The 25,596-nt window shown below is 44.9% G+C and overlaps 1 protein-coding gene across 1 annotated transcript in view; it reads left to right on the forward strand.

Annotated features, from left to right (window-relative positions):
• Nucleotides 1-2,925: 2,925 nt before the first annotated feature.
• The window catches only part of GDPD5 (glycerophosphodiester phosphodiesterase domain containing 5), a gene marked incomplete at its 5' end in the record, with an annotated part of 43,128 nt that continues 20,457 nt past the window's right edge, over nt 2,926-25,596 (forward strand). Inside the window, 7 exons of the mRNA XM_009077403.1 lie at nt 2,926-3,029; nt 10,023-10,116; nt 10,726-10,785; nt 13,802-13,900; nt 15,287-15,380; nt 18,128-18,273; nt 24,849-24,931. Of these exons, the coding sequence (XP_009075651.1) occupies nt 2,926-3,029; nt 10,023-10,116; nt 10,726-10,785; nt 13,802-13,900; nt 15,287-15,380; nt 18,128-18,273; nt 24,849-24,931 (680 nt within the window). The remainder of the gene's footprint in view (nt 3,030-10,022; nt 10,117-10,725; nt 10,786-13,801; nt 13,901-15,286; nt 15,381-18,127; nt 18,274-24,848; nt 24,932-25,596) is intronic.

Below are 25,596 nucleotides of genomic sequence, written 5' to 3' on the forward strand. Positions count from 1 at the left end.
TGCCATGACTGAGTGATCAGCATGACTGATTTGAAGTCTTTACTTTTAGCAGGAGAGGTTTGAAGCATGTTGCAGATTTCACCTTGCTTTAAAAAGCACATGGGACCTTGCAAAATAGGGCCCAGTAAAGCTCTTTATATGAGGGGCTGATGGAGGGAGGTTGTACACGGCGCAGGCTAAATGCAGTATGTTGTGCACATCAGACTGACAGAGGTTCAGATTCTGTTTCAGTTTGCGCTGAATTGCATCTGTGGTGCTGGGAGGATCATTGAATCATAGAATGGCTGGAAGGAACCTTACAGATCAAGATATTCCATATTCTTCTAAAAGCCCAGCCAGAACTGTGCTTGAACTCATTGAATAGAAGAATTTGACTGGGTTTTCACAAAATCAGTGAGGCATATATATCTGGCAAGTACACTATCAAGGACAGACCAAAAATAGCTTTTGGAGAGCTTGACACAAGCTATGCTGCTTGCATGTAAATAAGGGAGGGGGAAATTATATATATGTGTGCAATATATGTGGGGAAAAAAAGCTCAAACATGTTCTGAAATGTTTTCCTTGCCTTGTTTATCAAATCAGTGTCAGCCAGTGGATGAATACTGGCAAAGTTTATCCCACAGTGACCTTGAAAGAGCTGGAGAGTTATTTTTTTTCTTTTCTATCAATGTTGATGCTGCATCTCAGCACTTGAGATATATTAAACCTCACTTGCCTTGTAAAAGCCTGTCCAGTTAACCCATTCAGCTGATAGGTGCAAGGAGGTGTTAGACCCAATGGGGTGGAGGAAAAACCCAAGCAAACAACAGGGAAAATGAGGCTTAATTCTTGGAGATGTGCGGACTGGAAGATATCCAGGAGAAAATAGTCATATTCTGCTGAAAGGGTTAGCAGTTACTTCCTCCTGGGGAGTTTTGGTGGGATGGAGTGAAGGTGTGAATGGGATTTGGTTTTGGTGTTTATGTAATCCACATGTTCCATGGGTGGATTTTGATCAGAAACATCCTGGTTGGAAAGGGTTGGCTTGGTGATGAGGCAGTGGTTGGTGTGGAGGAGAAAGATTGCAGCCTCAGTGCTGTGTTTAGGATCAGGAAAGGCTGGTGTTGGCCATGGAGCTGATGCAGGATACCGTGGCTGCCATCCTGCTACCAAAGGTGGGAGGATTTGGGTAGAATCCCCTCATTCCAGCCTCTGAGTTTCCCTTTAGGAGACCACCTGTGCATGAGGTGAAGGGATTCATAGAATGGTTTGATATGGAAGAGACCCTAAAGATCATCCAGTTCCACCCCCCTTGCCATGGGCAGGGACACCTTCCACTAGCCCAGGTTGCTCCAAGCCCCATCCAACCTGCCCTGGAACACTCCCAGGGATGGGGCAGCCACAGCTTCTCTGGCAAAGTTGGGTGCCATGACTTGGATGATAGTCTCCAAGCTCATGACAGAGTAGTTTTGCCGTATGGTTTTGAATATACTCAGCAGCTGCACTGTAGAAGATCCTTTGTACCTCCTTCTGGTCCCTTTCACCCCATTTATGGACACAAAGCCCTTGATAGGACTTAGGCATCTGCTCCTAGTAAGGTTTGCTAGAAAATGGCTAACAGACTTGAGCTGAGTTGAAAAAACAGTGTTTTGACCATAACGCCAGCCAAGAATTGGGAATTTCTAGCAGAAAACCTCATTTTCTGGCACAGCAAAAATGAAATAATTCCAACCCTTTTTATTGCTTTGTTCTCCTATGACGGAGCATACAAGGAAGAGCTGTATCACAAGATTGGTATCCAGGGTGATGCATGACAAAAAATAGTCAATACACAGTTAAGTAAATAGCTTTGGCCCTTAAGATTGAATATGAAGGCAAAAAATAGTAGTTTTTATTATATTACTGAAACAGTGTTTATATTGGTTAGTGTTTTGCATAATTGAAAAGCCCCAAGACAGGTCACTAGAGAAAAGGCCATTTTCTGAAGAGATCAATGTTGTGCTCAAGGTGCAGAAGGGAATTATAGTGTATATACTTTCAATTTTCACCCTTCCTTGCTCCTTCTGGGAAAAGAGAGGATTCATTTTAATATTTTCCGTAAAGAATTGATTTCAGTGTTTTGCTAGCTGAAATGAGAACCCATGAGGGACTAATTTAACACTTTAAGGTAAAACCAACAAGGAGTATATGGAAATGGTACTGCTTAGGGACAGTTTTCTTGCAACCATATTGTCTTCATGAATGTCCTTGTGGTTTAGGATTTTACTCATGGTACTGGAGAAGGGCACTGAACAGATGTTTTTTAAGACCATTTATTTTGTGTGTGTTGAGTGGAATTTGGAACATTTATCAAAACTGAATGTTGGTGCAAATCTTTTTCATCCAATGCTGTGTGGTCTCTCATCCACTTACATATGTGGTGGTGATGGGAATAAATGTTGTGGATGGGTGGTTTGGCTCTGGAGGAAGGAGTAAGGAGTAGTAACATCCCTAACTGGGTGTGTAATCTTCACCATGTGATAACTGCTCATTCATTTAGACTGAACCCATGGGAGAGGAAAATGGAAAGTTTGCACCAGTCATGTGAATTGAAAAGTTAATGAAACAATTACCTCACAAAACCCCACCCAAACAAACAAGAAAACCCTCACCAAACAAAAACCAGCTCTGTATCCAAAAATATTTCCTTATTCCACATTCCCTGAGGGCTGGAGGAAAGCTCTTCCGGCCCTACATAGATGTGTTGACATAAATGACTCCTCTGCTTACAGCTGGGGAACAGGTTTGTATCTCCCACCTTCCCTAGGGAACAAAGGTCTGAAGTTTGCCCTTGTAAATGTGTATTTGCTCCATCCAAGCTCAACAGCTTCTAGATGGGATGTGGGATAGGATGTGGCCCTGAAATGGGATAGTATTAATACTGATTTCTCTCTCCATCCCCAGTGGGAGCGCCTCTGGTTCCTCATCCTCACCTCATCCTTCTTCCTCACCCTGGTCTGGTTTTACTTCTGGTGGGAAGTTCACAATGACTACAATGAAATCAACTGGTGAGTAGAGTTTTCTTTCAGAAATCTGCTTGCCATCAAGTGCCTTTCAGAGCTATTTGACACCAAGTTTGGATCCTCTGAGATCCAAACACATCCAGCATCCAGTAAGATTCAGATTAGATGTTGGGATTCAGATTAGATGTTAGGAAAAAATTTTTTTACTGTTAGGGTGGTCAGGCCCTGGAATAGATTGCCCAGGGAGGCAGTGGAGTCACCATCCCTGGAAATGTTTAAGAGGCATCTGGGTCTGGCACTAGAGGATATGATTTAGGGGTTACAGCAGAGTGGCAGGTTAATGGTTGGACCTGATGATCTTACAGGTCTCTTCCAGCCTTGATGATTTGGATGGATTTGGTAATGATGATAAAGGGAAAATGAAGTGGGAAGTTGGTGCCCAGTGTGCTCTAGCTAATTCTACATCTGTCTTCAACTACAGTGCCATGGGTTGGGCACAGTGCTCCACATCAGACCTGATATAGATGCTGAGAATTTGCATCCACAGGAGTGTTGCCAGCAGGTTGAAGGAGGTGTGGATGGATTTGGTAATGATGATAAAGGGAAAATGAAGTGGGAAGTTGGTGCCCAGTGTGCTCTAGCTAATTCTACATCTGTCTTCAACTACAGTGCCATGGGTTGGGCACAGTGCTCCACATCAGACCTGATATAGATGCTGAGAATTTGCATCCACAGGAGTGTTGCCAGCAGGTTGAAGGAGGTGAGGTGCCCCCTCTACTCTGCTCTTACCTTCTAGTATCTGAAGGACCTGCAGGGAAGCTGGAGAGGGACTCTGTGTTAGGAACTGGAGTGATAGGACAAGGAATAACGGGTATACATTGAAAGAGGGAAACTTAGATCAGATATGAGGAAGAAATTCTTTCCTGTGAGGATGATAAAACACTGGCACAGGTTGCGCAGGGAGGTTGTGGCTGCCCCAACCCTGGCAGTGTTCCAAGCCAGGTTGGATAAAGCCTTGAGCAACCTGCTCTGGTGGGAGGTGTCCCTGCCCAGGGCAGGGAGTTGGGACTAGAGGATCTCTAAGATCCATTCCAACCCTTTAGCATTTTATGATTCCATGAAGTGGGACTGAGTGAGATTGAGGGAGATATGTATAGATGTAATGTGTCCTCACATCTCCCTTGCATGGCTGCAACAGAATGTGGGATGGATGTGCTCCACAGTGAACAGCATGTGGAAACAAAGATGGTGCTAAGATCATGTAGAACGTTTTTGGTTGGGTTTTTTTTTTGGTGTGTTTATGTCTACGGTTGGCTGGTTTTGGAAGTGGGTGAGCAATTTGGCTGCAACTTTCCACAAGATATCAATGGCAAAAATTCATCCTGAAGCACATTGGTGTGGAAAATGCTGCAAAGTTGGAAGGAGCTGAAAAGGAGCTTTCCAGTGGGATATGCTGGGAGTTTCGAGTGTTGCCAGCTCCCTCCAGTGCTGGGAATTATTTTCCCTTTCACTGTCTGAACAGTACATTGGGCTGTCTTCTAACCAAGCTGCTTTGACATCATCTTCTTGTCAAAGATAATGTGTGAAGTGTATTTTAAAACACAGTGGGTAGTTGATCTCTTAAATAAATCATCTGCTTTGGATGCTGAAGTGGTGTGAGGGAGAGTTTTTACTCACATAATGGCATGATCTGTCTCTTCCTAGGAGTGTGGTTTTCCTCTTTGCTCAACCCCACACTGTGAGAACTGAAACCATCACCATTGCTCTTGATTATTTGTAATACTAACATGATGGATATGCTTTTTTTTAAGTGGCATATTGGAACTCGTCTCTTTCTATATTTTCAGTAAGGGATGGAAATGCTCCTAGTTTGCCCCTTTGCAAAGCCAAATCTGTCTTAGCTCAAAGTTGTGAAAAGACTAAAAAAATTCATGCAGAGATGAAGGAAAGCCCTGGGAATGCTGTGAATGGGCTTTGCAGCACCAGCACAGTGCCAAGTTTTGTGTTCCCAAATATTTCTGCAGGAACGGGAGGACATGTGCAGGCTGGCTCCGGGTGCAAGCAGCATTTGGGATTTAACAGGTCCACACATGTCACCTGCAGACCAAAGCCCCTTCCCTTGCCATGCCATAGGGTGCTGGTAGCACATCTGGATTGACAGCACTGGGAAAGGATTCCCTCTTGGGCACAACAGTCATGGAAGAGCCTCTCTGGATGGAAAATAGCGGGGAAACATCTGTTCAGATATTGCCACTCAGCGCTGAAAATGGGTCAGTGCTTCGTGTGTGCTCTTACCCCAATTAGCTCCCTGCTCCCTGCACCAGCTCCAGAGGTTGAGGAGAACAGCAGGGCTCCTGAAAAACAGCCTGAAACCCTGTGGAAAGGCTGAGAGGGAGGATGATAGCATGGGGTGAGGTTTTAATTACAGCCACGCCAGTTCCATGCAGGGAGGAAACAATTTCCACTGGGGCCATGCAGGCTGGGCCTGACCCTCTTCCCTCCCAGCACACATGTGGGCTCCAGTAAAACAGACCATTTTCCAGCCAGACAGGGTGTGAAGGACTTGTAAGCATCATTTTGCTCCCAGCACGGCTGTGAACCTGTTGCTGATGAGGTACAGTGAGGTCCTGGTTCTTAGAAACACCATCTTTGCTGTTCCTCACTGGTTATCACTTCTGGGCTGTATTGGTGGACAAGATTTCTTCGATGCTTATTCCTCCTGCCTTCCTCTCTGCTCCACTGATTTATTTGCAAGCTATGACCTCCCTCGAACTAGAGGAAGAGCTCTTTGGGGCAAACTGCAGCTCTGCACAGGATCTAGCACACCAAGCTGCTGCCAGGGGCTCCACAGAGGAACTGGGAGAAGGAATTGCTGTCATACTGGTGTGAGGAGCTGCTGGGCTTATTCCTGCCCTCCAAAGCTTATCCTTGTGAGCTCTCCTACCTCATGTATTGTGCAGGGAGCTACAATGCACTTCTTCAACCTGTTCCACTACAGTAGGTGAAGAAAGACTGGAGCCATCTGACCAACTAGCCCCTCAAAGGAGGGCTATCAGCAGCAGCAGATCAGGTTGAAGACTGGGTGAGGAATTCCCCCCTCTCTGGGACTTCTTCCAGCACTGTACCACCCTCTGTGAGAAGATTTTCAACTCAAACCTCTAAGGGCCATTCTCCCTTGTGAGTGTCTGCCACCCTTGAGGAGTTTGGTTTTACCTCTTTAACTGTCTGCTCAGACAGCTTTGGCAGTAATTAGGTCATCTCATCATCATTAGCCTCTTCTGTGAGACTAAACAAGTCAAGCTTGCTCAAGCTTTCCTAGTAAGCTGTGTTCCCCAGCTGTCTTACCATCTTGGTTTGGTGGTTGTCCATTGGACCCTCTCCATGTCATCCCAGAACTGGGAGGCCCAAACCAGTGCTGAGTTTGGGAGAGCAACTTTCCTTGGTCTGCTGGTGGCACTTCTTTGAATGCCACCCAGTATGTAGTTTGTCTTATTCCCAGTAGAGGTATCCTGTTGGCTCATTCCACCTCATGTTCTCCATAATTCCAGGTCTTTCTTGGCAGGGTTATTAGCCTAGAATCATAGAATCACTTAGGTTGGATAAAACCTCTGAGATCATCAAGTCCAGCAGTTCCCCAGCACTACCAAGGCCACCACTAACCATGCCCTCAAGTGCTGCTCCTGCATGTCTGTTAACTCCCTCCAGGGATGGTGACTCCACCACTGCCTTGGGCAGCCTGTGCCAGGGCTTGACCACCCTTTCCACGAATAAATTTTCCTGAATATCCAACCTAAACCTCCCCTGACATGACTTGAGGCTGCGTCCTCTTCTCCTGTCCCTTGTTCCCTGAGAGAAGAGACCAACCTCCACCTGGCTGCACCTGCTGTCACGTAGTTGTAGAGAGTGGTAAGATCTTCAAATGTAAAACTCATTATTCTAGTTGAAACTCCAGTGCACTGCAACATGTCTTTTCTGTGTTCTTTTGGTTAAAATGGTACTTGAGACCTGGATTCATTAAAATGCTCTTTATGTCTTATCCCTATGTGCAGAGAATTGCTAAATGCTGCTGTGCAGCAGCCAGAGGTGACTTAAGAGGCAGTAGAAACCTACAGATCAGGACAGCAAACGCTGCCAGAGGTTGAGGCAGTGATTTGGGGTCCAACACTGCATGCATCTATCTATGGAAACCCAATCTGACTCAATAAAATTGGGGCAGTGGTAGGATTTACCTCCCTAAAGGTGAGGATTTGGCCTTTCAGCTTGTAAAAACTCAAGGGGCTACTCTGACATTGAATTGGGTATTAAAGGACAAGGCAAAATTGTAGCCCAACATGTATTGCTTCAGGCTTTTAACCTTCTTTTTGCTCAGGGCTGAATATCAATGAGGTCCTTGATAGTGAACACCACTTTGTGCCTCTGAAGTAAATCCTTTTGTTTAAAATTTATTGCTTTGGGCATTTCCCTTTTTTGGTGTCTACTTAATTGCATTTTACTCTCCAGTGTGTAAGGTATGGACTGCAACAGAAACTGTGGTTGAAGAAGGCTATGGGAGATGCTGTGACTTATATTCTCCCTCTAGCAGGACTATGAATGCAATTCTGTGGAGCAAATTTTGTCTTCTTTACTTGAGGAGAAAGCTCATCTGGTTCATAACTGCCATGGAAACAACATATGAAACCAGTCATTTGCACATCAAGTGAAGACCTGATGCTATCAGAGGGACACTGGAAGGGACATCAGAGCAAAACTTAAATGCACTGAAGCTGAGCTAAGGAGGCTCTCAGTGGTGGCATGAGCAAAGACTTCAGAGGACCCTTCTTTGCTTTCTTTTTTGATTACTCTTTTTTACTGGTAGCATGTCTGAATCCCTCCAGATCCCTGTCGTTGTGGCTCTTTGAATTCCCAAGCAGAACCTGGACATGGGCCATGTTGAGCCCAAGGATTTGCTTTCCAGATCCTCTGAGGGAGCTTTACTCCTGGACAGAATTAGACTCACAGAATATCTTGAGCTGGAAAGGGTCCACAAGCAAGTCTAACTCCTGATTCTGCACAGGACAACCCCAAAAATCACACCAGATAGGTATTGTTCAGATGGGTCAGTTGCTACACCAGTTTCTGGCTGATGAATGATGTTGGATTTGAGTGGTGGGGACGAGGTTGGGTCTCTGATCTATTTACATGCAGCATTTGTATCTGTTGGCAACAAAAGAACCCGGACAGTTCATTGAATGAGCTGAGAAACGTTGGTGGGACTATTCAACTGAGCCCCATCATCCACCCCGTAACCATCTTGTCCTTGTTGTACCAAAGGATCTGGATGGAAATAATGTTAACCATAATCCAAGTCTGTTTAGAGATGTGTTGCTTGGGGTTTTTTTTTCCTAAAAATCCAGTGGAAAAAGTTGTAATCCATGTCAAGCTTGAACACTCAGAAGTTGCAAGAAGGGTTCTGAGCTTTGTCTGCCTCTCTCCTGGTGTGGAAGGGTCTAGGTGCCCTTCTTCACTTTTGCCCAGGGAAGGTACTGGTCTGAGTCTTACCTTGTATCTTGCTATGGCCTTGCTGTAATGTGCTTTAATGACTCTCTAATCCAACTCCAGGATAGTTTTTCTGGGAAGTATATTGCTATTTAAATGCAAATTGGACATTTGAGACTCAAATCTAGGCACAAGGGGCAGTGCTGCTGCTGTGAGTAATGATCTGCTTCACCTGGTGCTCCTGTTCATAAAGCTTTTGCTGCCCATTTACTCCATGGAAGTGATGAGGAGAGGCAGGAAGCTGAGCTGAATCTGCCTTCTGAAATACAGGTTGGAACACCTGATAACTGGGACTGGGGAGGAGACCTAGATAAATAGAGGAGAAAAGAAAATTAGTTCAGTGCTGCTGCTGTGAGTAATGATCTGCTTCACCTGGTGCTCCTGTTCATAAAGCTTTTGCTGCCCATTTACTCCATGGAAGTGATGAGGAGAGGCAGGAAGCTGAGCTGAATCTGCCTTCTGAAATACAGGTTGGAACACCTGATAACTGGGACTGGGGAGGAGACCTAGATAAATAGAGGAGAAAAGAAAATTAGTTTAGTTATGGAGAGGTGGAGGGGCAAGAGCACTGCAGTCCCAAAAGCCAAGGTGAAGAGTGAACCAAAGAAGCTGGTTTGGAGGTAGAAGCTTTGGAGATACACTTGTAGGATGTCATCTGTACCTCAGTACTGCTCTAACCCCACTTCAGCCCCTGCTCTGATCCTCCATCAGGACATTGCTGCTGCCTCTTGCCAAGGGATCGCAGGGCCGTTGAGTGGCCTCTCTCTTATGCAGAGCTTTAAGGTAAATGGAAGCCCCAAGAGAAGGGAACCCACTGAGCCAAAACATCCCAGAGGCTTCCTTCAGGCTGGGCAGATCAACGCTTCAGGTAGTACAAGATGAGAAGATCAAAAATACGCAGTTCCTCTAGTCAGCCCCATTTTGGGAAGTCCTGACGCCAATTCATAGAATCATGGAATGGATTGGGTTGGAAGGGACCTAGGGATCATCCAGTCTCACCCCCTGCCACGGGCAGGGACATCTTCCACTTAGACCAGGTTGCTCCAAACCTCATCCAACATGGCCTTGAACACTTCCAGGGATGGGGCAGTCACAGCTTCTCTGGGCAACCTGTGCCAGTGTCTCTCCACCTTCCCGGGGAAGAATTTCATGGGACAGATTGGATCTGTTGTTTAGGCAAACACCACTTCACATGGAGATACTTTTCTCTTGTACATAGAGAATATTTTTCAGCAAACTCAGTCTCTGGTCTTGTATGATTGGGTTTTTTTCCCATGTAAAATTGTTGCTGTGTCCAATTCCTTTTAACAGAGTTAATTTCCCTTGAGGGATCAAAGCACAAACACTGCGGTTTGTTTCAAAGTAACTTGTGCTTTTTCCTGCCTTAGACTCATCTGTAGAAAGAGGATGGAGAGACCCATTTTCTCAAGTTTTGTCTAATCCTAGTGAAGCTGTTATGGTGTTGAATCCCATCTTAATCTGTGCTTCATACTTATCTTCCAGGTTTTTATATAACAGAATGGGATATTGGAGTGACTGGTCCATTCCAATACTTGTGACAACTGCTGCTGGCTTCACCTACATTACAGTGTTACTGGTGAGTAAAATAGAATGCTGTTTCTTAGAGGTTTGTGTGTTGAGGACTTTTCCTTTCAGAAGTGATTTTTCTCTCATTCTTTCTCTTAGCTTTACCTTGCCTCAAATAAATGGAAAGTGAAAAATTTTACCTTGGATGATCAAGACAGATACCCTGATACCAATGTTGCAGTTGACCTGAGGAGAAATACAGGTTTTTTCCTTAGTATGGCCCTGTTTTCACTTTGATGTCTCTGCTAGACACAAGTGCAAGTTGTTTCCCCTCATCTCAGGGTGTTGGGACCCTCAAGGTGGTGTCCATTCAGGTAGTGTGTGGTACCTGGTCACATGTAGGCACTGCTTCCTGCAGTCCCAGGAGCTGTCTACCCATGGGCCAGACTCAACTCCCTGCATCTTGAAGGTCAAAGTCTTTTCCTCCACATCCTTGGCTTTGGAGAGGATCTGTTTGTACAATTAAGCTAGGTAGCATTTGCTGAAACACCCTCACACAAGCCCTGCTGGCTGCCCTGGTGTGTTTGGTTATCTCCTTGGATGGTCGTGTGTTCCTGCATGTTCAAACACTTCAAGCTTGTGATGTGCCTCTGTCTGACTCTTGGTTTCTTCCTCTCAGATACTAGCACTATGTCACATAGCTGTGGGACAGCAAATGAACCTGCACTGGCTTCACAAGGTAAATGGCTCTCCTCAGCTTCACAGTGAGCAGGATCTCAATAACGCAGGAGGCTAAGGAGCAGGTGGTGTATGTGGCACTTGCTGTCATTGTCTCTTCAGGAAGAGCATAAAATGTCTGTGGTGCAGGTGTCCTCATCTCAGAGGACTGAACAAATTGTTCAGGAGGGGCTGTCAAAGCCTGGGGACAAAGAATTTGATGAAATGCTTTGGGGTCCCTGCTGACAGAGGGCCTACTTGTAGAGATGGAGAAGCACCAGGTCATTAGAGCCCCCTTCTGGGGCTTCTTTTTGTGTTAAACCCAGCCCTGGAGGAGGAGCTGAGCAGACATGAAACTTCAGAATGTGCTTGGAGGAACTGACTGCAAAAGCCTTGGGAGAAGATGTGTTAAAACTAGGGGTGTGCAATGTATAGGTTGAGGTGTGCTGGGACCCACAGAGATCCTGATGTGTATGAAAAGCAGTCTGGAAAGCATTGCTGTGAAACATGAGAGGATGCAGATCTGGTGTTTGGAGCACAGAAGGGGAGAGGAAGAATATGTAGGGAGGGGAAGTTCATGGGTTGGCAGAATTCAGTTGTAACTGGCAAATTGCTAATGGGTAATGAAGGGACCAGTCCTGAATCTGCTGATACACAGCTCCTCCTGAAACTGGTTGTTCTGCACATGACAAGGTCTTGCAGGATCAGAGCCTGAACAGATGTCTCACCTCAGGACAGAGGGAGCAGAGACTTCCCTGCCCTTTCTTTTTTTTCTTAGAAATGATAGAAGTTATGCTTCCTCAGGAGAAGGGGATGCAGTCCAAGAGAGGACAGAGACTGTCTGACTGCTGCTGCAAAATAAATTGTCAATTCTTGAGTCTAACATATGTTTCTTCATCAGGGGAAATGGTATTTTTCAGACACTCCAGCTGGCTGGTGGGTTTAGATGAGTAAGTCCAGAAGAGGAATGTGTTGGTGGAGATCAGTCAGTTCTACCTTATGGAACCCCACCCTTCCTTCCCTTCTTACAAAGAAACCCACCTTTCATCACAACTCAGATGTGTTGCTCTGTCTCTTCCCTTCCCCACAGATCCCTCAGCTTTTTAAGGAGTTTGAGATAAGAGCCAGGAATGAGTTAATATTTTCCCCTGCAACTGAATTACCTTCAAATATAGATTAAAGTGTGTGGGAAAGGCTGATATGTGCAAACCACAGGATTCCTTCTAGTTTGCTCCTGTAAGTCTGTAAAAAGAGCTGAGGATTTTAAGCCAAGTTAGAGATGGATGGAGGAGGCTAAGAAGCAATAAATCAGAGCTGATGGGAGGAGGGAAGGGTGGAACACAGATTTGTTTGTATTCTGACACCTCTGTGCCACACAGGGCAACCACTGTGGGGGAATTAGGGCTGTGCTGAAGAACTCTTGTTGACAAAGTCTTTTGTTGCTGTTGAATTTGGAGTTCAGCTTTGGGGGATACAAAATGGTTGAAAAGCAGACTCAGTCTGGGTTGTGTGCTGGTGTTACACGCTGGTGTGGGTGGCTCAGGGGCCTGACCCAGCATGAGGGAGCAGATAACTACTGCATTCACAGCCCCATGGCCAAGTGCAACTGTGCACATGCATTGCTTTGTGCTTTGTTGTTTCAGAGTCCCTAATGAGGCAATGTCTTCAAAGAGCATGTCTGACCACCACAGGTCACTGGGGGTGTCTTAAATAGGCAAGCAAATCCCAGCCTTACCTGGATATGCAGAATTGGGTTGGTTTGTGTTAGCAGATGGTTTGAATGCAACCTCTTAGCCCAGGGATCCAGTTCATCCTGGGGCTGCTGGATTTTTGGTCTCTTCTGCTGTCCCATGTGGTTTGTTCATATACCCTGGAAACTGGAGGCCCAGTTCCTGTGGACACCTTGTGCTGTTGACAGGTCTGTCTGTGGGTGTCTGGGTGAGGAACAGCAGGAGGGAACTGAGGCTAAACTAGAAAGAGATACCGTGTCAGTATGTACAAAAGTGATTTCTGTAAACATTGGGAACGTGGGATTTTATTTGTTTGTCTACGGTATTAAGTAAATGTGAAATGGGTCGAGAGATGCATCTGAGATGATGAGTTCATTGCTGTGTATCAGTTGGCCTTTTCTGCCCAAGTCTACCACACAGATTTTGAATCTAGACAGTACATGAGACTGAGGTATAAAGCAGCAGCAGCATCCTTTGAATCAGGATGCAGAACAGCAGGGACTGAGACACCAGACAGAGGCAGGGAATGATGCATTATTATTTCTTGACAGACAGCTCAAATTTTCAGACTTTACAGTGGAATTGTTTCAGTGGCAATTCTTGGTGGTTTGAACTTTTTACCTTGAAAATGGAGGTCACATTTTCATTCTGATTGCTTTGCTTAGACTTCTGAGTGCTTCTATGTGAAAGGAGAGGGAGGCTGCTGGAGGTGGCTGCTGGGTCTTGGTCTGCCATCTCAATTCAACCACTGTCTCATCCAGAATCCTTTCTCAAGCTGCAGTGTCTGCTATAACTCCTCTGCTATCCTGGATGCTGACTGTACAGTTGTTGCAATTTCAGACCCAGGTGAAGTCACATCCATGCCCAAAGTTGAGCTTGAAACATCTCAAGATGATTGCTTTGTAATGGGGATGCAAACACAGCCTTGCTTACAAATATGTTCACTCTACTGAAGTGCAATGTTTGTTGTCTGTTGGGGGTGTTCAAGGTTTATTGTCTAAACAGAATCCTGGACTAGTATCCTAGATTGGTTTGAGTTGGAAGGGACCTTAAATGCCATCTAGTTCCAACCCCCCTGCTATGGGCAGGGACACCTTCCACTAGACTGGGTTACTCCAAGCCCCATCCAAGTGGTGGACAGTTAAATTGAGTGAGGGACAGCACATAAGTCCAACCTCTTTCCCCTGGTTGTTTTAGGCCTTTTATTACATGCAAAACTTTTCTCTCTCCATTTCTCAATCTGTAAATTTGTAAAAATCTGTAAAAAATATAGATTTCAGGCTGTAAATACTCTATGATTTGTTGCAGATTGGCCTGGTGACAACCTTGATAACTACTGTGGTGACCATGTCATCCATAGCACAGCTTTGGGACGACGAGTGGGACATGGTATTTATTTCACTGCAAGTAAGTCTGCAAGGATGATTCTCTGAGTGGAGAAAGGAATAGTGTAGCTAAATGCCAGGGATTTTGTGGCTTTCTGTGGTAAGAAACTCAGTCTTGATGTTTGTCAGTCCCAATATTGAAATCTTGACAATGAGAAAACTTCCATGGAGTCCCCAGGGCCATGATATCACTTTGTCTCCATCTCCTGGGCTCTTTCCTTTAAACTCTAACCAGAGCTTGGCTGCAGAATTTGAGGTGGAAAATACTGAGGCTGGTGTGACTCAGAGTTGCTGGAGGGAGAGGCCAATTTGCAATTCCTGCTCTTGGGAACATTGGTATCCAGTCCCAGACTCTTCCCAATCCTATGGGAAGAGGACTCTGGGTTACTTTTCACGTTGCACATCTACTGTGTTTAGACATATATAAATTTAACTTGTGTGCTCTGGTGCTGTTCTGAGAAAGACTTGTGATATGCCTCAGTGCTATAGAAGAGGCAAATACTTACGAACTGTAAATTTCTCGATGGACCTGCTCTGTTCCTTTTTTTGCCTCTTCTTCATAAAAAGAGTCCAAAAATGTTTTGCCCATGAAAGGCTTAAGAGATTGTACTGATGATCACTGATGTATATTTGGGAGTATGCAAATATATGCAAATACAGGAGGTGGAAATGGCATTCACACCAGTGACTAACATTTCTCAGAAGTCCTTCTCTTTTATTGCTTTTTGTTACAAGTTTAGACAGGCAATTGGAGAGCAGAAGCATGACTCAGATGATGCATCTCCAACTTTCTCTCGTGGTGATGCACCATGATGATACACCATGATGATACACAGTCCAGCGTGCTTGGAGATTTATAGAACAGTGGGTTGGAAGGGATCTTAAAGCTTATCCAGTTCCACCCCCTGCCATGGGCAGGGCCACCTTCCACAAGATCAGATTGCTCCAAGCCCCATCCAACCTGACCTGGAACACTTCCAGGGATGAGGCAGTCACAGCTTCTCTGGGCAACCTGTGCCAGTGCCTCACCACCCTCACAGGGAAAAATTCCTTCCTAGTATCCCATGTAACCCTGCCCTCTGGCAGTGGGAAGCCATTGTCCCTTGTGCTGTCCCTCCAGACCCTTGTCCAAAGTCCTTCTCCAGCTTTCTTGGAGCCCCTTTAGGCACTGGATGGGGGTCTCCTGCCTTCTCTAGCATGTGTCTTGTTGCCTGGGACACAGGCTGAATCTACCCTGTTTAGAAGAAGCTATGACCAAAACAGCTTCAGGAGCTTGATGTAGGCACAATGTGGACTTCAACTGGAAATAGAGCACTCTGATGCCTCATGGAACTTGCAAGATCTATGATTTGCCTGGTGCTGGGGTGGTTTTAATCACATTTTTGTCTCCTGTTGTTGTGTCCTGCAGGCCACAGCCCCTTTCTTGCATATAGGAGCCCTGGCAGCAGTCACAGCACTGTCATGGTTGGTAGCAGGGCAGTTTGCACGGACAGAGAAAGCCAGTGAGTACCTCTCCTGTCCTTGCATGGTCATTGGGGGCTGGGGAGCGGCTGTTGGGGTCCTCTGGTTGGGAGCCAGCTGGCAGGAGGCAGTGCTGGTTCCTTCCCAGGGTTCAGCTCAGCCATGCTGGGGGTGTGGATGCTCTCTGGGGAGCAGAGCAGTGAAGGACATGCTGAGCTCTTCTTGTAGGCGGATGTGTCTGTTGAAATAAGCTCTTCTGTGTATCTCCCCTGTCCCATCTCCTTGCCAAGGCTCTTCTGAGCTGTTTCTCCTGGTTTTATTGTGGAATAATTTGATCCTTCTACACCCTCAGAAGTGGTTTTCTCCAAGGTATCCATGGATGTTCTCAGACATTCCTGCCAGCTCCAGAAAAATAGTTATCTTAATTGCTATTTAACCTGCAGTAAAAATCAAGCCCTGGAAGGATTTGGCAGCACTTGCAAAAGACTTCCAAGAAGTGGGAGTTAAGGATGAGGAAACGATGTCTGAAGGATGGAAAGATTTTGCTATGCAGAAAGACCTTTAAGAAAGAATTGTTCTGCCTTCATTCGTAAATGTGCCAATAAGGCTCCTTCTGAATTCTTCATCCTTTTTCTCTTGCAGCTGAGTTCCCAAAAAAATGGCTTTTAATTATTTTCCTTTTTTTATTGTTTCTCTTTTTTAATCTTGTTTCTCTTTTTTTTCCTTATTTCTCTTTTTTTCTTGTTTCTCTCTCAGCTGTGCCAGTGTCTCACCACCCTCACAGTAAAGAATTTCTTCCTATCTAACCTAAATTTCCCTTTTCAGCTTGAACCCATTCCCCCTTACCCTATCACTACATTCGTGATGCAGAGTCCCTCTCCAGCTTCCTTCAGGTACTGGAAGGTTGCTATGAGGTCACGACACAACCTTCTCTTCTCCAGGCTGAACAGCCCCAACTTTCTCAGCCTGTAAAAGCATCCCTGATAGCCTCAAGTAGCAAACATGAGTGAGACACATGCTCTTATGGGAGCCCAGACTAGGCTGGAGTGGTCTCTAAGAGCAGGAGGGGTGGAGAAGGAAGGCTTCCACCTAAATCATGGTGGTGGTGTTGTCCTGTTGTGGAGAGTGGGAAATTTATCTGTCCTGCTTGGTTGCCTTGGTTGGTCTCCAGGAAAGCTTCTTCCATATAGACCATCCAACCTTGAGTTGAGCAGGATGTACTTTGTGTTTCATGCTGGTATTTAATTCCAGGGGGTTTTGTGCATGGTCTTGGTTGCTACATAGGCATGAGGTGAGGTCTTCAGCTCTTCATTAAGATGGTCTGTGACCCATGCTGGGGCATCCTTTCCTTGTGGCTGCAGTCCAATGATCTAGATATGTGGGAGTCCATGAATTTCATGTGGGGCTTTAGTCTGAATCCAAGCTATCTAATCCCTAAACTGCAGCACCAGGTTCTTTGCACAGCCTGAGCTCTGCTTATGATTTTTTCAAGCCTGGTGTTCCCAGGGTGAGCAGGAATTGGGTCAGGATCACATCCTGTGTCCATCTGGAGCTTTTGATGCTTGTGACACACAGAGCACTGTACTTTTAAGGTGCAGGACACAGCATGAGCTCACTTAGCAAGATGCCATTCAGTTCCTTGAGTGCTTCGTGGGTGATTGACATCTCTCCCAGAGAAGAGGAGAAATTCACTGGCAAAGTTTCTGGCTTGTAGGAACATGTTTGAATGAGGTTATTAGATGCTGGAAGATAAAAGGAGCCTAATTATGTGTGAAACCAGATCAGTTGTGGTCAGGAACAGAGCTGGGCTCTTTTGGCCTTCCCTTAAAAATCCCACCACCTTCTCCATCTTGCATCCTTTGCAAATACTAGTTTTAAAGGGTTTTTTAAATCACTTTTGGAGGTTAATCACTTTTGAGTTCCAAAGCCTAAATGAGTTTGCAAAATAAATAATACTAAAATATTATTTAAAAATTTAAAATTTAAATTCAAATTTAAAAAATATTTGCTAAAAAAAAAAAAACATCTGTGGTTTCAAATGACTCCCAATAGCTCAAGAGTTCAAAGTTGTTGTTCTTCATAAGGAATACACATCTGTTGGGTAGAAGGGCTGTTTCTGTTTCACTGTCAGCACCTTCCAAAGATTCCCAGACAGCTCGGACTTTGTGGGAAGTCACTGATAGTTGGAGGTGGGTGATGTGGGAGGCAGGACTGCTCATCTGGCCCCATCACAACCCAGGAATTTACTTAAACATCAGCTTAATCAGCAAAACATCATTACAAATGAACTCAGTTGTGACTGCCACAGATTTTAACACAGAAGCAATTAAAAGTGGCTTTACCCTGGCTGATACGTTGGTGTTGGTGAACCACCAATATAAACACAAGTGATATTAAATGTACTGATGTGGTACCATGGCTTATAGTTAGAAATGTGTACCTGGTGATCTATTTCTGCTGTCAGGGCAAAATTTGGTGCTGTCCCACCCAAAGGGTAGAAAATCATCAATGTTTTAGGCTACATTGCTGAGAGTTTAAGCAATTCACTTAACTCTTTGTTTCCTCAATAGAAAATGAAGTGAAAACCTCCCTCAGGACTTGAGATTTTTTTCTTTAAACTAGAATATGTTTTTCCCTAAACACAGGGCTTTGCTGCTATACCAGAGGCAACAGCTGTAGACCTGTCTCTCCTATGGAGGAGGATGAAGGTGTCTTGATGTTGCTCCTGTGCTGAGGAGGTCAGGACCAACATTTTGACCAGCTCTCTCTCTCTGTCTTTCCATCTCAGCTTCTCAGATGCTGATGTTCACTGCATACCTTGCAGTTGTAGTTGCACTTTACCTCGTCCCCCTCACCATCTCATCCCCTTGCATAATGGAGAAGAAGGCTCTGGGACCAAAGCCAGTCATCATAGGTCACCGTGGAGCCCCAATGGTAAGTAGTCTCACATGATTAGAACTATGTGGTCTGACTCTTCCACCTGTGTCAATGATGCTGCCAGATCTGCTGGTCTCCAGGCTGCTCTCCAGAGAATATATATGGCAAATATATCTTCCAGGCACTCTTCCTGATTGAATTACTGTGGTAGTAGAGCAGTGCATGAACCCAGAGTCAAGTCACACCTCAGATGTTGTAGATGCCTCACAAACCAAAGGGCAATCTTTGTCTTGCTCAGGCTGCTTTGTGCTATTGCATTCTCTTAGCTGCTAGTTTTGTTATTTTTTTGCTTTTCAGGCTTGGTCCTTGAGCTAAAACAGTAGTTTCTTATACTATTGTGTTAGAGCTTGTAGCTCAGCCTTCATCTCCTTTGCAGGACTTCACCAGCAGTGGTTACACTCAGCAAAATGCCTCAAGTATGTGGCAGTCTGCAAAAAAATCAAGCTGTGCTGACCCCAGACATCTGCACTGTGCTTTTGCACTGCAGATCAGCATAAGGCTGGGTGAGATGATGAAACATTCCTCTGCCTCTGGGTAGACCTTGGAATCATAATCATATAATCCTTTCATCTCCAAGGTTTCTGGACATGTCCAGACTGCAGATAGAACATGTTGGCTTGGGCACAGTCATAGAATCATAGAATAGTTTGGGTTGGAAGAGACCTTTTATGGTTGTCTGGTCCAAAGCTGTCCTGGGGTGTTGTTTAGGTGTCTAGTTTGGGTACTTTTGTGTCTAGGTCTGTTGAATGGTCACACATCCATGTCTCTCTGCTGACTGATTGACTTCAGACAAGATAGTGTATTGTAGTATAGGCACTGGCCTTGCAAATAATTTTTTAAGGCATCCAGCTAACATTTTCCTGTCATTCAAAGCAGAAAAAAAGGTCTCTCCAGGCTGTTGGAACCTATTGGGTAGACTGGAGTGTGCTTGAGCTCCTCTCCAAGTTCAGGGGTATGCACTGGGTGAGATAAACACCTGTCATGACTCAAGTATTTTATTTTATTTCTCTTTATTTCTCATGTTTTCTCTCTAAGCAGCCCCTTGAAATTCCAGCTTCATTTACATCACTGTTTTTAACTGTGATGCCTCTGTGGGTGGTGGCATGAAGTTCTGGCCATGCTAAATGATTTTTGCTGTCCCACTGAGTTTGTACCAACCATGAAGGCCAGAAGCAGCCAAGTGAGAACATGGGCTTTGTGTGCTGCTGCATGGCAGGAAATCACAAACCCTATTGGGAGATTTTCTTCCTGGGGGGTTCCCAGATCTGCGTGCCCCCCACAGCCTTCTGAAGAAACCAAATAGCAAACAAATTCCTTCTGTCTTCCATATAGTTTGAATAAACCTTACCTGGAGCAAGACTCCCAGCAGAGACTTGGTCCTTGGCTTTGCTTCATGTTCTTCCTTGGAGCCAGCAAACACTTCTTGTAGTATGGAATAAACCCATCTGGGAAGACGCTGATTGCATGTTAGGGTGCAGAGGATTGCAGAGGTTGAGCAGTGGTGAAGGATGTTTAGTGCTGCATGTTGAGCTCTGTCCAGGGGTTGTTTAGCAGAGCACATCACTCCCCTTCACCATTCCATGGTACACAGAGCTGGTTGTGTGTTAGCAGCACATGGTTTGCTCTGAATCCCATGAGAATCAAGATCCAGCCTTGTTCTACCCTCCAAACCATAGTCTGCATGTCCCATGATGAGTTGGCAGCAGGTTTATCCAACTACTTTGTCTTTGCTGTATATGAAGTGAGTGTTCTTGGATGGCAAAGCTGAGGAGGGATGAGAAAGATGAGGGCCAGAATGGTCAAAACATCCTTCTGTACTTCCATCTATACCTAGCTTTTCACTATGTCAAGTGTCACCTTGAGTTTGAAGAGCTCCACCTGCAGTGCAAGTCCTTAGGTTGTACTAGGTCATATCTGCTTTGGCATGAATGGTTTTAAGCCTTGACAGAAGACATTTCTGCTAGTAAGGTCTTGTTTCACAGGGCTGCTTGCTGTACTTTTGCTGTTGAGCCCAACTGCGTGTAGGTTTAGTTTGGAGAAATGGCCAAGTGGAGCTGGGGAGCATGAAACAGCCTAGGGAGGAGTCTGGAGATAAGACTGTAGGACACAGACATCCTCCCTTGGGCAATATCATAGAATCACAGACTGGTTTGGGTTGGAAAGGACCTTGAAGATCATGCAGTTCCAGCTCTCTTGCCATGAGTGGGGACAACTTCCACCAGAGATCAAATATGTCAAGATCAAAACTCTGCAGACTTTGGGAGTTTGGGACTTGAGGTGAAACTAGATCTAGTGAGACTGGAGATGATAAAAAGTGATGCAATATTTGCCTTCAAATCTCCTGAAGCAAGACTAATGTGACTTGCTGTGCAGGCAGACACAGATTGAGCCTGAAGCAAGTCGCTTTGCCTGTCTGGCAGGACTGAGTGAGTACTCTGGGTACCAAAACATTGCCACTATCTGTTTGGAGTGGCTCTGTTTCTTTCAGGGCTCTGAAGAGCTTTTGTCTGTACTGCTTGTGCTGCTGAGATCAGGAGGCATTTGGGTTGCTGGATGCCTTATGCACATATTAAAAATGAGGCCAGTTAACCTGTCTGCTGGCTCAATCAGTCAGAGCAAACAATCCCAATTAGCATCTTCTGTCAAGCTTGGAGAAAGGCTTATGCTCATGGAAATAAATCTGTGTCAGGTTAGGTACTCTTTCATTAAATCAAGCTTCAGCTTTTTTTGTGTGTGCAGTACAATAATGAGGTCTCATCTCCTGGATCTAGTTATTAAATCCCTAATGGCTTTTGCTTATGAGTTTATTCTGTTGTCCAAGGCTTTTTTTTTTCTCTGTTTTGTGCTTTTCCACTTCCTCTCAGTCTAGTTGAGCTATTTCCTCGAAGGTTAGATCATAGAATCACAGACTGGTTTGAGTTGGAAGGGACCTTGAAGACCATCTAGTTCCAACCCCCTGCCATGGGCAGGGTTAGTTATGGATTCTCACTAAAATACCTCGAATTCCTGAGGATTAAAAATACGTTTTATTTTCTGTTTTAACCAGAATTGTTACTGCCTTGTAGTGACCTGGCATGAGGGGACACTAATGCTAAAATGCAATGTCCTGGCAAATCTCACACTAAGCCAAATACAGGGAACTTCCTAAGGACATAATTTTACACAAAGGAAAATTCAATTTTTTAGGTATCACCCTAATCATGTCTTGTGGTTTTTTGTCCTGTTACAGATTAATACTGGAAAGGAGAGATCAGAGGGAAAATTTTAAAAGAAATGTTAGAATGATGCTCATGTTTCCAAAAAGACAAGAAAAAAGGGCAAGAAAATATCCTTAAAGCTTGGTGATGAATCAAAGATCAGATCCTTTAGTGCATCTCAGTGCATAATCGCAGTATCCCAGACTGGTTTGGGTTGGAAGGGACCTCAAAGACCATGCCATTCCAACCTCCTGACATGGTAAGGACAGCTTCCACTAGCCCAGCCAGAGGTGTGTAATGGCTGCAGTAAGCTTGGAATAAAATTCAGTTCTTCTGTCCAAGCTTCTTTGTTAACCTCCACAACATACTGTGATTTATTTTAAGTCCTGGTTAATTTAGGGAAAAATACAATGTGCTGGTGTCCAGCTCTAACTAACACACTTTCGTAATCTTCATTAAGATCCTAAGCTCTTGTCTGCATTTGGAACACATTTGCAGTGGATTTCTGAGCACAAAAGTAGTCAAAATGCACTCATTTGTGGGTAATATTCTAGAAATTACTTGCTGTGTCTCTCTGCAGCAGAAAGAAATGAATAGTTGCTTGATTTTTGCATGGGATGAGTCTGTCAAAGCAAGGGCACAGAGCAGAAACCCTGCCCAGGGTCTGTCTGTCTTTGACATGAGCATAGTTTATATAAGAGAGGAGTTTTGGACTGAAATCAGTGATTTTTACCCCAAGGTTTCTTTTCCTTCAGCACTGCTTTCTTTAAGAAATTGATTGTATCCATTGTTGCAAACCTGGATTTAGGTTTTAGACATAATATGACTGAATATATTGTATCCAGGAGGAAACTGGAGGGAGACAGATAGAAATACAAGCAGAAAGATTCTGCATTTATTTAGTTATTGTTGTTTTGCTCTAAGACCTTTTAAAAAAATAACACTAATCTCAGCAAGTAATTCCAGCTGTCCCACTTGAATGCATCTCTGCCTTAAACATGCTGAATTTGGGACTTCAGCTCTCTCCTCTTGGCGGAATAGGGGCTGGGATGATGGAAATACCTGGATCTCAGATTCTCTCTTCTCACAAAACCCCCTCACACTGCAGGGTATATGAACTCCTGGTACAGAGGAATTCTGCCTCCAGAGTGGTGCCAGGAAAACCTTTGGGAATAGGCAGTGTCTAGGGGATAAGCTTAAATTTGTTTTTCTGGCTTGTTTTGTTTCTGGTTGATCTTTACTGGGTTGTGTCATGGGTGTGAGTGGCTTGTTCAGTTCCCTCAAGGCTAGGATTGACTGAGAGGTTTAGGAACTGGACAGGACAGTTTTCTGCATCAATGATGGACTCATTTGAAGAGGCAATTATTTATATCAGGGTGACTGACTCTGGCCAGGTTGGGAACTTACCCACCACATGCTCACAAGGAGCCGGTGTCTTTGCCTCAAGGCTTAGAATCACAGAATCACAGGACGGTTTGGGTTGGAAGGGACCTTAAAGCTCATCTCATTCCAGCCCTGGCCTTGAACACTTCCAGGGATGAGGCAGCCACAGCTTCTCAGGGCAGTGCCTCACCACCCTCTCAGGGAAGAATTTCTTCCCAGTATCCCATCTATCTCTACCCTCTGGCAGTGGGAAGCCATTCCCCCTAGTCCTGTCACTATCTGCCTGTGTAAAATGTGCTCTCCTTTATTCTAAGCCCCCTTTAGGTACTGGAAGGTTGTAATGAGGTCTCCTCAGAACCACTTTAGGTACTGAAAGGGGCTCTAAGGTCTCCCTGGAGCCTTCTCTTCTCCAGGCTGAACAACCCCAGCTTTCTCATCCTGTCTCCAGAGCAGAGGTGCTTTCTAGGGGTGTGGGTACAGTCACCGCTTGACATGGTGTCACATCTTGAGCTGGGACTTGCATTGCATCTACCCAGCAACCCTTCCTGACCAGCTGGTTGTCTTGCATTGCCCTTGGGTTTCTCTAGCTCAGCTGTTTCTCTTTGGAAGACAACTCACTTGATTTTCTAGCAATCTCCCAGAAGCAAATATTGAGCATTATGCTGTAGAGAGAGGATCACCTTGCAGGGTTATCCTGTGGAAACCTGAGCTACTTGGGAAGGAAAACCTGAGATGCTGAAAGCAACCCAAGGGGATGAGAGCAACTCTGGATGGGTCCTTCAGGGCTTTGTGACTGCTGCTCTCTGCTGACAGCTCAGAGCATCAGACATGTCTAGCAAAAAGCTCTTTCAGATCGACCTTGGGTGACCCAGCACTGGACTGTGCAAGACTCTGATGGGAGTGTTGCCTCTGTCTTCTCCTGAACAAGTCAGGCTTTGATTGGGAGCTTTTTTAGGCAGATAATGTGCCTCTATGTTGCCTCTGTTGAACAAACATCAAAATGAACTTGTATTGATGTGTGCCTTGAGCCAGAGGAATTCAGCAGTGAGATACCAGAGCTATGTGAAGGTTGCTGCTGACATTTGCTCTGATTATTTTACCCCAAAGCTTTGCTGACCTGAGAGTGTAAAGTGATCAGCTTAGAGGGAAATAAATGACACTTAGAGACACCTTAAATGCTTGAACAAGTTTTTATATTTATTGTGCATCTTCCTTGAATGCTGCAATTAAGCCTTTGCTCTTAATTATTCCTCCTTCCAAACCCTGAGTAAATCTTGAAAATTATGGATTGTGAAAGCTCCTTGTGTCTTGATGGAACTTACTGAATTAGAAAAAAGGTTATTAAATGTTGTTAAAACTAACTCGTTATTAGAGCAATCATCTGATTTTTAGACTAATAGATTACTTTATTGAATGAGTAGATGTGGAAATAAAATGTGTGGTACAGAATGTATGATCTGGTTGTTCTTCATGGTGTGGATAATCTGCTTTGTGGCCTTTCTCCTGTCTTTAATGGCATTGGAATCACTGTACAGAAAAGGAGGAGAATGAAGAGGTGTTAAGGTGGTTTAGAGAGCTCTAGATGTAACCTGTGGATAGAGAATTGACATCACACTAACAATCCCCAAACATTTGGGGATCTCCAGCAAGCCACTGTCTGGGGGACCACACTGGTGAGCAAACCACTCCTGCACTGATTTTGCACCATCCCTTGAGCTAGTCATGTTTCTGGTGTTGCAGGTGATGATAACTCTGCATGGAACTCTCTGTGTGAGAGAGACTAGTGAAGTAAATGCATTGGTCTCCTTCAACCCTCAATGAGATGCAGTTCTGCCTGTGGGATGCTGGTGCTCCAGTGTAATCTGCTAAACAACATTGTTTTGTCTCCCTAATATCTCCAAACCTTCCTCCCAGCATCCTCCCTGACACTGCTTTGTAAATTTGCTACATACTGCTAATCTCTCATTGCTTTATTTAATTTTTTCCCCACAGTTGGCACCAGAAAACACTCTGATGTCCTTCCAGAAGGCAGTGGAGCAGAAGATATATGGAGTCCAAGCTGATGTTGTATTGAGGTAAATCAATGTGCTGCTTAGTCTGGCATTGTCTGTGGATGGGCCAAGCCATGCTGGTGGATCTTTCCAATCTGGTGTATCTGGTTGCTACTGCGTTTTCCCATTGGAATGTGATCCAATAACTCCTGTCTGTCTCCATTTGTAATGCACAGATGCTACTAATTGTTTCACTGAGATGATGGTGAAAGGTGAAGTTGTCCAGATGCAGGAACCTGGATCTCTTTGTCATGGAACTAATCTTCACTTGCAGGAAGGCTGCAGTTTATCCCAGAGCTTGTTTTAGTACAGTGAGACACAGCACGTGGATTCTGGCATGGCTAGGAGTTATCTGGACTTGGGAAGAGACAGAACTGCTTAAATGTGACTTGTCTGGGATGTCCAAGGTGCAGAGAGTGGAGAGCCCAAATTCACTTCATTGCACTCCAAGTCCTCAGGAGGGCCTTTACGAGCCTTGAAAAGCTGTCACAAGACTGGAGCAGCCCAGGAGTAATCCCTTCCTCCTTTCCCTCACATGGCATTAATGCTGTGGGAAGGAGGAACTTGGTGACACTCTTGACTGTCAAAAAGTCATTCCTTGCTGGCAGATGTTGACAAGCCAAATTTAAAGAGGATTTAGAGAGGCTTTTTCTAGCAACTATGCTTTGTTCCAAGAGTTTGGTAATTCC

The sequence above is a fragment of the Acanthisitta chloris genome, unplaced genomic scaffold, assembly GCF_000695815.1.
Source record: "Acanthisitta chloris isolate BGI_N310 unplaced genomic scaffold, ASM69581v1 scaffold5446, whole genome shotgun sequence".
Classification (NCBI taxonomy): domain Eukaryota; kingdom Metazoa; phylum Chordata; class Aves; order Passeriformes; family Acanthisittidae; genus Acanthisitta; species Acanthisitta chloris.